General features: G+C 39.1%; 1 protein-coding gene across 10 annotated transcripts in view; it reads left to right on the top strand.

The window, feature by feature from the left end:
* The window catches only part of IQCM (IQ motif containing M), a 157,227-nt gene that overhangs the window by 121,198 nt on the left and 23,054 nt on the right, over positions 1–12,975 (top strand). For 8 of the 10 annotated variants that reach the window (XM_025185513.2, XM_025185499.2, XM_025185501.2 and 5 more), the window contains one exon: positions 2,032–2,190. The exons of 1 other annotated variant lie outside the window; for it this stretch is intronic. In XM_025185513.2, the coding sequence (XP_025041298.1) occupies positions 2,032–2,190 (159 nt within the window). Of the gene's footprint in view, positions 1–2,031; positions 2,191–3,626; positions 3,804–12,975 lie in introns of those variants that run through there. One more of the 10 variants, XM_025185496.2, reaches the window with a different exon arrangement.

Below are 12,975 nucleotides of genomic sequence, written 5' to 3'. Positions count from 1 at the left end.
TGGGATACCTTCATCCTCTGGTATCCTAGAAAAACTCTGCCACATCCAGGGAACCCGTCTGCTTTTTCAAAATAGTTTCTGAAAAAGTGGGTGCGTTCTTTCAGCATCCCTGTATTACTCATTTTTATGAGGAATAAGGGATGTTCCAAAAGAGGAGGGTTTTCCCACATGTGGCCCCGTGTAGATGGCTGTGACAAGTTCGTGCCAGGGTGGGTTGAGAGGACCCTTGTGCTGGCCCCTCCCCTGACCAAGCACCAGTCTTGGGTAGTTCCCCCACCAGTAACTGCCCAGAACAGTCTCAGCAGTCCATAGACCCTTGCATGCAGGGAGGGTAGGACCCTAAGAAGCCCAGGACCCTAAGAAGAGGAGCACCAGCGTCCTGCTCGGCCTGCGGACTGAGCTTCAACTCACCGGCCCCCAGGCTCCTTCACTGCCTTGTCCTGAGCTGCTTCCTCCCCTCCCACGCTGGCTCACGGAGCCACCCAATGCTCACCATACCCCCTGGCTCGGGGTGACGTTTCCCTTCCACGTCAGCTCATCCATGGTCCTCCCTCGGGGCGAACTCCCTTGCCCTTGCTCGACGCTCCTCCTTACCTCTGGGGCTTCTCTTTTCAAAGCCAGAGCCCATCTCAAAGGACGCCGGCACATGCGCTCTGCCACCCGCTGGCTTGGGGTTACTAGGCACCCCAGTGCAGGCGCAAGCGGCGGCTGCTGAGCACCCCCGGCTCAGCTGCATGCATGTCTCGGCACCGGCGTAGAGCACTGGGATAGTGTGGGGTACGGGGTTCTCCCCTTCAGTACCTGCCACCTCGTCACAATGGGCCAAATGTCAGAAAAGCCCCTTTTGAAAAAACAAAGGGAAAAAGGTACGCAAATTGTGGTTCACAATTGGCGTATTTTTTTCTGAACTTCCCCCTCTTCCCCCACAGTGTAGACATAGCCTGAGAGAAGCCCTGTTGATCAGACTGAGGACTGGAGCCCAAGGACAGCTAAAGAGACATTGCCAATGGAAAGGTACCATGATGGTCCCACTTGGACTATTAAAGGACCGAGTTCACAGAAGACTGTAGGACATTTTAGACTTGTACATCAGCATGGGTTGGTTGGTTTGCATATGGACTGTTTGTGAATCAGTCAGAGAGCTGAGTCACCAAAGACCTGCTTGACAAGAGCAGCTGCCAACAGGGGGTACCATGAGCCAAGAAGCTGAGAAAAAATTGCAGGCACAAATATACACACACACAACCAGGGGGAGATTGTAAGAGGTGGGTGCCTCCCTTTACAAGTACCTATTCCTGTTGATTTCAACAGAAGTACATACATTACACAGTTACAGGATCAAACCCTGTTGGACTTTTAGATGTCAGTGTTATTTCATTTTGTTCTTATTTCATATCAACAACCACTCATTTTAAATCATTATTGAAGAGAGTAACTGCATGAAGTTGTAGTTAATCTTTCATGCTCTAAAATAATGTACAAACTGAAACTTGAGGTAGTGCTTTTCATTATAAATTCAGAGAAAGCAGATACCTTGGGACTTCGAAAGGGGCCAAAATGAGTTATGCACCCGGCCCTCAATGATTTTCATCCCCTTTGAAATCTCAGTCCTGCATATTAATATTGCAGTTAGGAAACCTACTATCTACTAATGAATATCATTAGTGAATAAGTTTCTGGACATAATACCAATTTAATTATTAGAATACTCCTAATAAAATATTTCTATGAAGAATCCTAATGTTGCCATTAAGCATTATATAGAACAGAGATAATTTTAATCTGAATCTATCCAAATTATATACCTTTTTACCATGATGGTGAAATCACATGCATTAATCCCTTCGCTTATGGTACTTCAATGATTCAGCCTGAAGAGGCTCAGTAGTGCAATTTAGGGTATGAAATCACCCCAAAGTATGTGATGAAACCAAATATCCACCATTAATTTCAATGTGAATGCATGTATGTATCAGTATTTCAAGTGTAGTTGTAGGGCTCTGTATATAAATGTTCTCTATTTGTTCCCAGGTTTCGCTTCTGAAGTCAAAACCATCAAGAAGTATCACGCGCTCGAATTGGCTTTCACAATATTTCCTCCTGCTGGTTCAAAGCAGAACACTGTAGCTGTTTCAAAGTCAACCTGGGTGCAGCCCATAGTAGATGGAATTGATGGATATGGATATCTAGGTACAAATTTAAAAGCTATGTTGTGGTGGTGAGAGTGAGAGACCCCTTATGGAGGATCTCTGGGCACCTTGGTATAGAGCTATGTAGCTGCTGCTCTCTGAAGTGGAATGCTGGGAAGGGAAAAGAAGTAGAATGGGCATCTTAGATTTCTGATAGCATTGTGCTTAATGATTGGGGGGACAAAAGCACCTTATTGCTGTGATGATATCATTGCAAAGTCAATCGAAATAGGCTCTGAATGCCTCAGAGTAGAGTGGTCACTTTCCATGACAGCAGAGGAGTATGCTTGAGGCGCGATGTGACCCGCAGCTGGTGGCTTTGTTATGTGAATGCATTGGCTGCAAACCTTCGCAGGGGGAGAAGGAAGTGCAAAAACAAAAAGAGCAACTTTTTTACTCATTACAGAATGCAATAGTAGTTTCAGAGTAATTTTGCTGGTGCTCTGGATCTTCAGAAGGAGGACTCTTTCTGTACTCATCCCCTGTGAGTTTCCCTATAGAAAGCATTTGTAGTTTTGGCTCTGTGTGTGAGAATCCACAAGGCTAAAATTCCACATGGCTCACATCTGCTCATACTACATCATGCAGCAGCAACACAACTGTCTGTTGAAAATGGCATATTAGGACTGAATGTCTTGTCATTCTCTCCCCCACCCTTTCTGAAAAATTTCCTAAGCTTATTAATTAGACTATGAGCCAATTTCCAAGATTTGATCCAAAGTAGCAAGGATGCTGTACAGAAGAGTTGAAATCTAGAGCACAGGAAGATGAACACATGCAGCTGTATGGCTGAGCCTCTTACAATAAGGAATAAGGATCTTGTGCAAAAAGGGGTTCTTGCGCAAAAAGGAAATGACCACACTGCTTGTTTTTGCACAAAAACCCCTTGCGCAAAAATGGCTTGACTAGATTATGCAAATGAAGCAGGATAAAATGCTAATCAGTGCTTCATTTGCATACTCTGCCGGCAAAAGCCAGCAATGTAGGCAAAGCCTAACAGTCACAAGCTTGTTGTTGAAAACCAATTGTGAGATGATCCTTTTGAATCAGGAGATGCATAGCTGTTTCTTTCGCTAAACACATAAAATAGCACTGTTATGTAAATTGCTAGGTCAATTTACACCAACTGGGGATTGGGGCTTTTGCATGTATGTGTGGTTAGGATAATAAAACGGGCAGGCATCTATAGTATTTCACTGTTTGTATTGAAGTAGATTGGTAGATTTGTCTAGGCAATAGCTTCATGTTTAATATGTTTATTTAGATCTTCGATAGAACATTAGTGTGTTAAATTGAGATTATAATATAGATAAGAATGATACAGAAGACAAAAGTGGACCTTCCAATGAGATTATGTTGTATATGGTAAGGGCTACTTTTGGAAGCTTTTATAGTTTTTTCTAAGTGACCATCATATTGTATCTTTTTGACTTACAGTGGTTATTAAACTGGCTGACAAGAGAGATGCAGCAGTTGCCTTGAAAAGAGATTAGTCTATTAAAGGAGGACTTTCTATAGCTCAGTGATTCCTCTTCCTATAAACATTTTAGGAAAAATAGCCCTGGAAATTTATTGTGTATACTCATAAAAACTGGTACAGAATCCAGACATAACAACAGCTTTTTTCATTACTATTGATTTTGTTTCTGAGGCTTCTGAGATGTGTTGAACTTTCATCTGATAATTGAGTAGCAATGAATACACAGTTATCTGCTGATTTGCAGGAAGTAAAGTTTCATGTGATTTAAATAAATAGAAATGAACCTGTAAAATTATTTTCAGAGTACAATAGCTTTACTCATCTCTTTAATCAATATGGCATGTTTTGGGAGACTATTGCATAATGCTTTTTTCATTTATATTAACTGATATTGCTCCCACATTTCCTACTGGGTAATGTGTTAACATCTCTTTTTATTAAGAACAAGTGACCTTCACTGAATTTTTGAATTGGAAAGCGACAGAAAATACACAGTTCTACCTAAAATGTGTTATTTTCATAAAGTGACTTTTTCAGCTCAACGCATTTGCTATCTTGCATATTCAGAGTTATATCTGATCACTTTTCTGATTAAGGAGTCTGATAAATCCCCTGTATTCTCCCCTTATCTAGCTATGTTTTGATTTTAGAATTTTATCACTGGCATTGTGTGAGCCAGAAAATGAAGCTTAAGGCTTATCTTCTACATTGTTTGCAGAACTAGCAATAATTTGTATTAATTTTAATTAATAAAATCTTTACTTTTTAGTTGTGAACCAGGCAGATTTGATAAAGCAATCACTTGGATGCCATACATTTGGAATTAAGCAATTCCATTTTTACAATCAGTTTTTCAGTGTAGAGAGGCACTTAGGGTTAGAATTCTTTGAATGCTTAGTTTTCTGTCAAGGATCTGAGGAAGGCCATTTTGGTAGGGGGGAAATAATCAATTATCTTGCTGGGACAAAGCAATACAATAACTTAATTAAAAACACTTTTAAACATTAGAAAAACTGATTATTTTTTCCCCCAAAAGTAATTACATTTCTCTCTAGATGAATAAACAATGCACACATAATTTTCTATATGATCAAGATTTGAAAGCGATCTTTTTCTAAGAAAATTGCATTTACTTTTCACAGAGCCAGAATGATTCTTTTATGTGAATAAAGGCAACTTGGGAGTGAGGGGATGGCTAACTAACAAGCAGTATTACTCATCTTCATCTTCATTTTCTTTTCTTTTTTCTTGATCTTGGATGGGGAAGGAGGAGTGGGTTCATTCTCTTAAAGAGAATGGTTAGAGTTATTCCCTTATTTTAACCACATCATTTTCTCTCCTCTGTTGCTGAACCCACCATTTATTCTTTTCTTTTGGAATTTCATCAATACATTTTTACTAAATTCCATTATGTTTCTAGTATATACTACACAGTAGCAAAGTTCCCCAAGTCAGTGACAGAAGGTACACATGGAATTGGTTGATAGAATATCCTTACAATATTAAAGGGGAGACTGGGATGATTTCCCACCTTCTGATGGCATCCTCCTCCTCCACACCTCACTGAATTCTACTACTTTTCAGGGATTATTTCCCCCTATTCCCATGAAATAATTACAGAAGTGCAAAGTGTTTATCTTTGAGACCAAGAGCCTGATTTAATTTCTCACTGAAGTCAATGGAAAGACTTTGGATCAGAACACAGATGTGTGCTTTGTTAATTAATATTCCATGAAAGGCTTTACTCTGCAAGATCTTCTTCAAGCTTTCCTTCCACTTTCATGTTATACATGTTAAAACACTGTGCTCTGTTATGCACTTTAACTTTTTCCATGGAAAAATATACATAGTTCCAGCAAGTACATTGACTAAGGCCTTATCTACACTACACTGGGGATCAACGCTGTAGACTTGATAAATCGATCTCCAAGAGTTCTCCTGTTGATGCTGGTACTCCACCAAGAAGAGAAGAGTAGTTGGTATCAAAGTGAGAGCAGTCCCCATTATCCTTACCGCACACAAGATGATACAGTGAGTGTGTCAACTGTAGCTATTCTATTTGTGTAGCTGAAGTAGATTGATGGTGCAGGTAAGTATAGACAAGGCATAAGATTGTTTGCTAGGAGGCATAGCCTGCTTGATTGTTCATTATATTGAGGAAATGGCTTTGATCCACTGGAAAAATAATTACATAGCTGCCAGTCTGGCACCTTCCTTCTCTGCAAGCACACATACCACTGCTACAAGGATTGTGTCACATGGAAAGGAAAATTGTAATAGGAGCCCCCTTATTCAGTGATTGTCAGAATGCTATTGTTCTATAGGGCTTTTGGAGAAAAGGATGCTTAACCTGATATGTTCCTGAGAAACACATCCACTACCCATGTTGACTAAGGTGAATTTTCTAATTAATAAACGTTTTGCTGAAAAATCCCAAACCAGCTGTGGACACACACTGCTGTAGCGTCAGACATAGCAAGGAAGTCAAAACCTCTTATGTATCCACTCTTACACGAAAGAACACAAGGCGAAAAGCAGGCAAATGTAGGCAGATGTCTAGCAAATCTGAGAAAGCACTGATTTAAGTTCAATCTGCAGCATGGAAAAGAAACACTTAGTGAAGAGAGAGCTTCTTTTCCCTTATCCTTATTATTACTTGGAAGTCACTTGCTGTCTATATTGCAGTGCTCTCATTAATGTTGCAGATCATAGCTCATTTATGAAATTGTGTTTCATGCCACTAGAGAGAGCACTTTACATCTTTGCACTATGACCTGAACTGATTATCAGCTGAACTCTAGAAAAGTTTGAAGATTTGGCTTTAATCTAAAAAGTCCTAAATATTTCAGGTCATGGCTGCTTGAGACATTTCCTCCTTCTCAATTTGGTTCCACAATAATTGTGATTTTCATTTGTGGTCAAATTAATTGTTTTCTTTTACTTCAGATCAGAAAAAATATGTACTTGTGGTCACTATTATGTATACATAGGGATTAAGTAATTTTTGACAGATTTCATCTCTACTTCTGTTTGCAGACTGTTCTAGAAAAAGGTATACTTGTCTTGAATTTTAACATATAAACTTTAATGCCAGAAAGGACAATTTTGATCTTCTAGCCTGACCGTCTGCACCCTGCAGGCCCCAGAACTTCACCCAGTCATTTCTGTAAGAGACCCACAACCTTTGGCTAATATAATGAGTTGTCAACGGTTCTTGAATATCTTAATATCTGAAATCCAAAATTTGAAATTTGAGCTATGTTTCATAGTTCTGACTATTTGGACTAAACTTCTTCCCATGCTCAACAACTTCTCCCCCCACACTCCAAGGGTATGTCTACACTATCACCCTAGTTCGAACTAGGGTGGTAATGTAGGCAAGCGGAGTTGCAAATGAAGCCCGGGATTTTAATTTCCCGGGCTTCATTTGCATAAAGCTGGGCACCGCCATTTTTAAATGTCCGCTAGTGCGGACTCTGTGCCTCGTGGCTACACGCGGCACGGACTAGGTAGTTCGGACTAGGCTTCCTAGTCCGAACTACCGTTACTCCTCATTTCACGGACTAGGAAGCCTAGTCCGAACTACCTAGTCCGTGCCGCGTGTAGCCACGAGGCACAGAGTCCGCACTAGCGGACATTTAAAAATGGCGGCGCCCGGCTTTATGCAAATGAAGCCCGGGAAATTCAAATCCCGGGCTTCATTTGCAACTCTGGTTGCCTACATTACCACCCTAGTTTGAACTAGGGTGGTAGTGTAGACATACCCCAAGAGCTTCAAAGTATATCAAATATCTGATTTGTGAGATTGAATCTCAGGGATGGAGGGAGAGGAGTAGGGAGCACTCGGAAGAGGTAGGGTGGCTGCAGAGCCCTGCAGCCAGGGGCCAGAAATGGAGTCTGGGAATTCATCCCAGGTGGCCACGGAGTGTGTCCCAGCTGTGGCGCTCCAGAACCATCCCACCTCTTTCCCCAAGCACCCTTCATCCCCTCTCTGTCAATGCCATGTCCTCTGTTGCCTATGGAGAGGAACCCTGCAGCCAACAGCAGCAGAAGGACCAGCATTGACCTCCCCTGGTCTGTCATATTTCCTGATTTGGGACAGGTTAGATCCCAGAGGTGCCAGGCCAGCCAAGTTCAAACTGTAGTAAATCCTAATTATGTAAAAGACCACATAAAGGACACATAACAAAATTATCAGACACAGATTAACACAATATGTTAAGGAAGAGTCAACACAGCTTGCATAAGGGATAATTATCTTACTAATCTATTAGAAATCTTTGAAGGAATCAACAAGCATGTGGACAAGAGTGAACTAGTCAATAGCTTACTTGGACTTTCAGCAAGCTTTTAGCAGGGTCCCACACCAACAGCTCTTAAGCAAAGTAAGCAGGCATGGGATAAGAGGGAGGTCCTTTCATGGATCAGTGATTGGTTACAAGATAAGTAACAAAAGATAGAAATAAATTATCAGTTCAGTGTGGACAGAGATAAATAGGGGACCTTCAAATGATGTCAGGGACAAATGCTGTTCAACCTAATCATAAATGATCTGGAAAAGGGAGTCGGATGACAAAGGTAGCTGATGTTATAAAATGAGGAAAAACAATAAATCCAAAGCTGATTGCAAAGAGCTACAAAGGAGTCTCACTATACTGGGTGACAAGGTAACAAAATGGCAAATGAAATTCAGTGTTGACAAGTGCAAAATAACATACTACTGAAAAAATAATTCCAATTATTAATATGTTGGGCTCTAAATTAGTTGTTACCACTCAAGAAAGAGATCTTTGTGGATAGTCTCTGAAAACATCCACTCAGTGTGCAACAGCTGTACAATTAGCCAAGTGATTAGGAACTATTTAGGAAAGAGAGAGATAATAAAACAGAAAATATTAAAATGCCACTGTATAAATTCATGGAATAATATACATTGTTCTGGTCACTCCATCTCAAAAAAAGTTATATTAAATATAGAAAAGGTACAGAGAAAGGCAACAAAATGATTAGTGGTAAGGAACAACTTCCATATAAGGAGAGTTTAAAAGGTAGGGCCTGTTCATCTTTAAAAAGAGATGAATAAGAAATAAGGAGATCTATAAAATCATAAATGGTATGGAGGAAGAAGAAGGAAGTTTTTGAAAAAATGAAACAAATTATCATTTCCCCTCTTCCTACTCCCCAATAACGTGGATTGGGAACTTGAATGCCAAAATTCAGCCTGATCAAATGTGTAAATTTGAATTACTTAAAGAGTTGTTAATGACAATCCAAGACAACTTAAAGCAGTACAACTGGCACTACTATAATGAATTCAGCCCTTATTTTTAGGGATTTAGTGTTTGGTTTGCAATAAAAAATGTTTGAAAGAAGAAAATACTTTTGCCAAGGCTTTCAATGCTTTGACCATGATTTGTATTCCTGCAGTTACATGCAGAGAACTGTGCCTTTAAGAAAATATTATTTGGAAAACAACCAGATGTCTGGAAAGGTAGTTTAAATATCTATCTTCAATAAATTGTCTACAGACTAAAATTTATACTCTGAACACTGTAATACATAGAATAAATCAAAATGTCCCATTAATTATATTTACGATGTGTCCTACTTGTTAAAAATGCTTGCAAATGACATGCTTTTGTCACAGACCTTGAACAATACATGCCATTTGAAATTTATGCTGAATAAGTAATTCATAAAAAAAGTTAAAATTAAAGCAGTTATGTGCTAGCAAAAACCATTGAGTGCACACTGGATTTACATGATCAGTCTCAAAACTATGGGCAACTTAGCGTTGTATTTCTTATGCACAAAGGAGCAGGTTAAGGACTGAGGGTAAACTTTTCAAAAGTGCCTAAATCCCATTTTCTTCAGTTTGTAATAATGGTTGAACCTCTCTAAAGCAAGACTCTCTGGTCCAGCAGGACCACAGATGTTCCAGGACCAAAGTCCTGGTGGAGGGCTGGCATCAGGGAGCCCTGTGGGCTGGCAGGTCAGAAAGCTGCCAGCAGAGGTAGGAGCCTGGCTTTCAGCAGCAGGTCTACCCAGGCAGGCCTGCATGGCAGCAGGCCAGTGACAGGGATGGGAGGATGGCTGGGAGGCCAGCACATGGGGACTGGTGGTAGGGGGAACCAGAAATGACCTCCCATGATTTGGCAAAATCCCACATCTGGGACAGGTCAGGTCTTGAGGGTACCAAACCTCTAGTCTATATCTCACCAAAAATTAATGTGGATCTGACTCCCAAGAGTGATTCTAGGATATGGGAGACCTGACTAGAGCTGAGCAATTATTTGATTTGCTAAAATGAAAAACCAAAAAATGTAGTCTGGATTGAACAAAAGGTTTTGATTCTCATTTTAAATTGACATTTCCAATTCCCCCCCCCCTTTTTTTGCCATAACTATTAGCCAATGTAACTGGAATTCACAAATGACTTCAGTTGTCCAAAAATGCATTAACTGGTGAATTTGAAATTCACTGAAAAAATTTCACTCTGTTCTAGACTGGGTTCAATTGCACCATCTATGCATAATTAGGTCTACATGCCTAACTCACATTTAAATCAATGGGAATTAGGTGGCTATACACTTTTGAAAATCCCATCTGAATCTTTAAGTACCTTTAAATTCTGACCCTAAGTGCCTCATTCCCTTTTGAAAATGGAACTTTATCTCCTAAGTCACTTAAACACTTTTTGGATGAGTTTTTCAGCCCTCATGTTCTCAGTCCATTTTATGTTCTTGTATTTCCTTTTTTCCTATATTCAGAACTGTAAATTTAAAAGAAAAAAACAAAGTCTTTGGGATTAGTCAAGTTAAATTATTTTATTTAAATATGTTTTTTCATATCTAATTAAAGAAATCTATAAAAATGTGTGGACTAAAAATATATTTAGCCCTAGCTTTAGTGGGCACAATTAGTCTTGAGTTCAATTAGCACAACAGACCATAATTGTCTCAGTGCAATTACGTACAAATTGAATACTTAAACTATGGGATTCCCACAACAGAGAGATACCTTTTGAAGATTCTGTTGGGACCAGAGTTGGCTGAAATTACAAATATCCTGTACATGGGAAATTTAGACATTTCCAAATATCGTTCTGATCCAATTCAGACTGAATCCAATTTTTGTAGACATTTCTTATGGACTGGAGATTCTGACAAGTTTTATTTAGGAAACTTCAACACACCAAAATGGCAGAGTTGACAGCCTAAACTTTATGAACCACAGCTTGCTTGGGGGGTTTCAGATATTCCAAGCTGCCAGGCTTCTGGTTCTTCAGCAGGGATCCCAGAAACCCTCAAACTCCCCGGGGGAGCCCAAGAGGTGTTCACACAGTGTTTTAGAACAAGCCTCCTAGATTGGGTTGACAGGGATAGTGGGACTTGTACTATCTAAAAATATCTATAAGATTATGACTTTGAAATTTTTGCTCAGTCTGGAGTTTGGACACTGAAGCCTGGGGATGGGGATAGGATACTCACTCCAAATTACTGTATTGATATTGCCTCAGACTTCCTGTACCCCTACAAGTAATTTCATGCTTGACAAACCAACAAAATTATCTTGGAAATTACATAAGTCTGATACAGGTAAGTACAAAGGTCCATCCACCCAGATGAGATTGCAATATTGGGGTCATAAAGATATTCAGAATGGCAGATCCAAGCAATTCAGCTAGAGATTTAACACAAAAGTTTATGCATTTTAATACATACATCCTTGGACACACTGTCTTGGTGCCCTAGTGATTGTACTTCTTTATAATTTTAACAGATGCAGGATTAAGATTTTTTTTCTAGGACAATTCTTTCTTGACTAATAAATGAGAAGAACAGCTTTATGCTAGCAGTCAAGAAACTCAATAATGTCAAATCTGTGATTCATCCTTGTAGTCCTTTGAATATGAAAGCAACTGACAAAATACATTTCTAAAAACATGCCAGTGCATCAAGTTTTAGGAAACTCTACATGCCTTAAACTTTATTTTATTGTTCTTTGAAACACACTTTCTATGATTAATTATTCATTATGTATTATTTTATTTTATTTTAATTATTTTATTAATTTTATTTTACTATATATTGCTTACATTCAGCTTGTCAAATTTGACTAGATATCATGGTTGTTTTCCCAATTTTGTTTATACTGGCATTTCTCTAACATTTAAGAAAAACAACAAAAACAAAAATGCTAAAAATATATTTTGATAACATGATTGTCACAGACATGAGCCAAGCCAGCCAGTGTGAGTGCCTACCTCAGGGATCTTAGAGACCCTAAATTTGTGGTATGTTCTATAATTAGATTTCACCCACCAATAACACAGAAATGCTAAAGGAGTAGGTGTAGGAGATTTCCATACATGGATTCAGAACTTTAGTGCAAACATATTCAAAAGTAATAAAGCAAAAATTATATATTTCCTAATAACATAGGATATATACATTACCAGTAAGTTTAATGCATACAACAACTTAGAAGCATTTCATAAAGTCTAAACACTAAATACATTATTATAAGTCTAATACTTTTTTTTTTAACAAAACTAATACTGGTGAGCTGGTTTGGTTCCCAGCTGTGAGTTTGTCAGTTATCTTATGCTAATTGCCTGGCCATAGGTGGCTCTTGGTTTAACAGCATCATAATAACAATTTGTCTTTCCTTTAAAATCAATAGGAGTTAAATGTCTAAGCAATTAAAAATCCTACTGCCAGCATCTTTAGGTGCCTACAGACTTTGAAAATTGCTCCCAAGCACTTTTGAAAATTTTACCCTACATCTCTAATTTTACCATGCTGCAACTTTGGGACTCTTTATTGGAATAAAATCAAAGAGTGAATCATGACTACTACTTCCTGCACTACGTTTATTTTTATTGATCATCTTATGTACCAAATATGCCCTATCTGATTTAAATTGTGAAATCTGAAGATAAAAGGTCTGAAGTAGAATTGGAGTTGGTTTTGAACCCTCTATGCTATTCCAGGTCTTCTTCAATGCTTCTGCCATTTAAAGTTCCCAATTATTCTACTTTGTCTAGGCCAGGGGTGGGCAATAAGCATCTTGTGGGCTGGACATGGTTTGTCAGTTTCTGGTGAGCTGCTGGATGTTTTATTTTCCTATATGTCCACAGGTATGGGCACTTGCAGCTTCCATTGGCCATGGATTACTGTTCCCATCCAATGTGGACTTCAGGCAGTGGTGGCTTATTGTGCACCACTGTTGTAAGCTCTCTTCCTCCTCTTTGAGTACCTGAAAGTGTTTTTAAAAGCAAGGAGAGTGCAATTACTACACTCT

This window comes from Pelodiscus sinensis, chromosome 5, assembly GCF_049634645.1.
Source record: "Pelodiscus sinensis isolate JC-2024 chromosome 5, ASM4963464v1, whole genome shotgun sequence".
Classification (NCBI taxonomy): domain Eukaryota; kingdom Metazoa; phylum Chordata; order Testudines; family Trionychidae; genus Pelodiscus; species Pelodiscus sinensis.
This window is presented reverse-complemented; position numbering and strand designations above follow the sequence as displayed.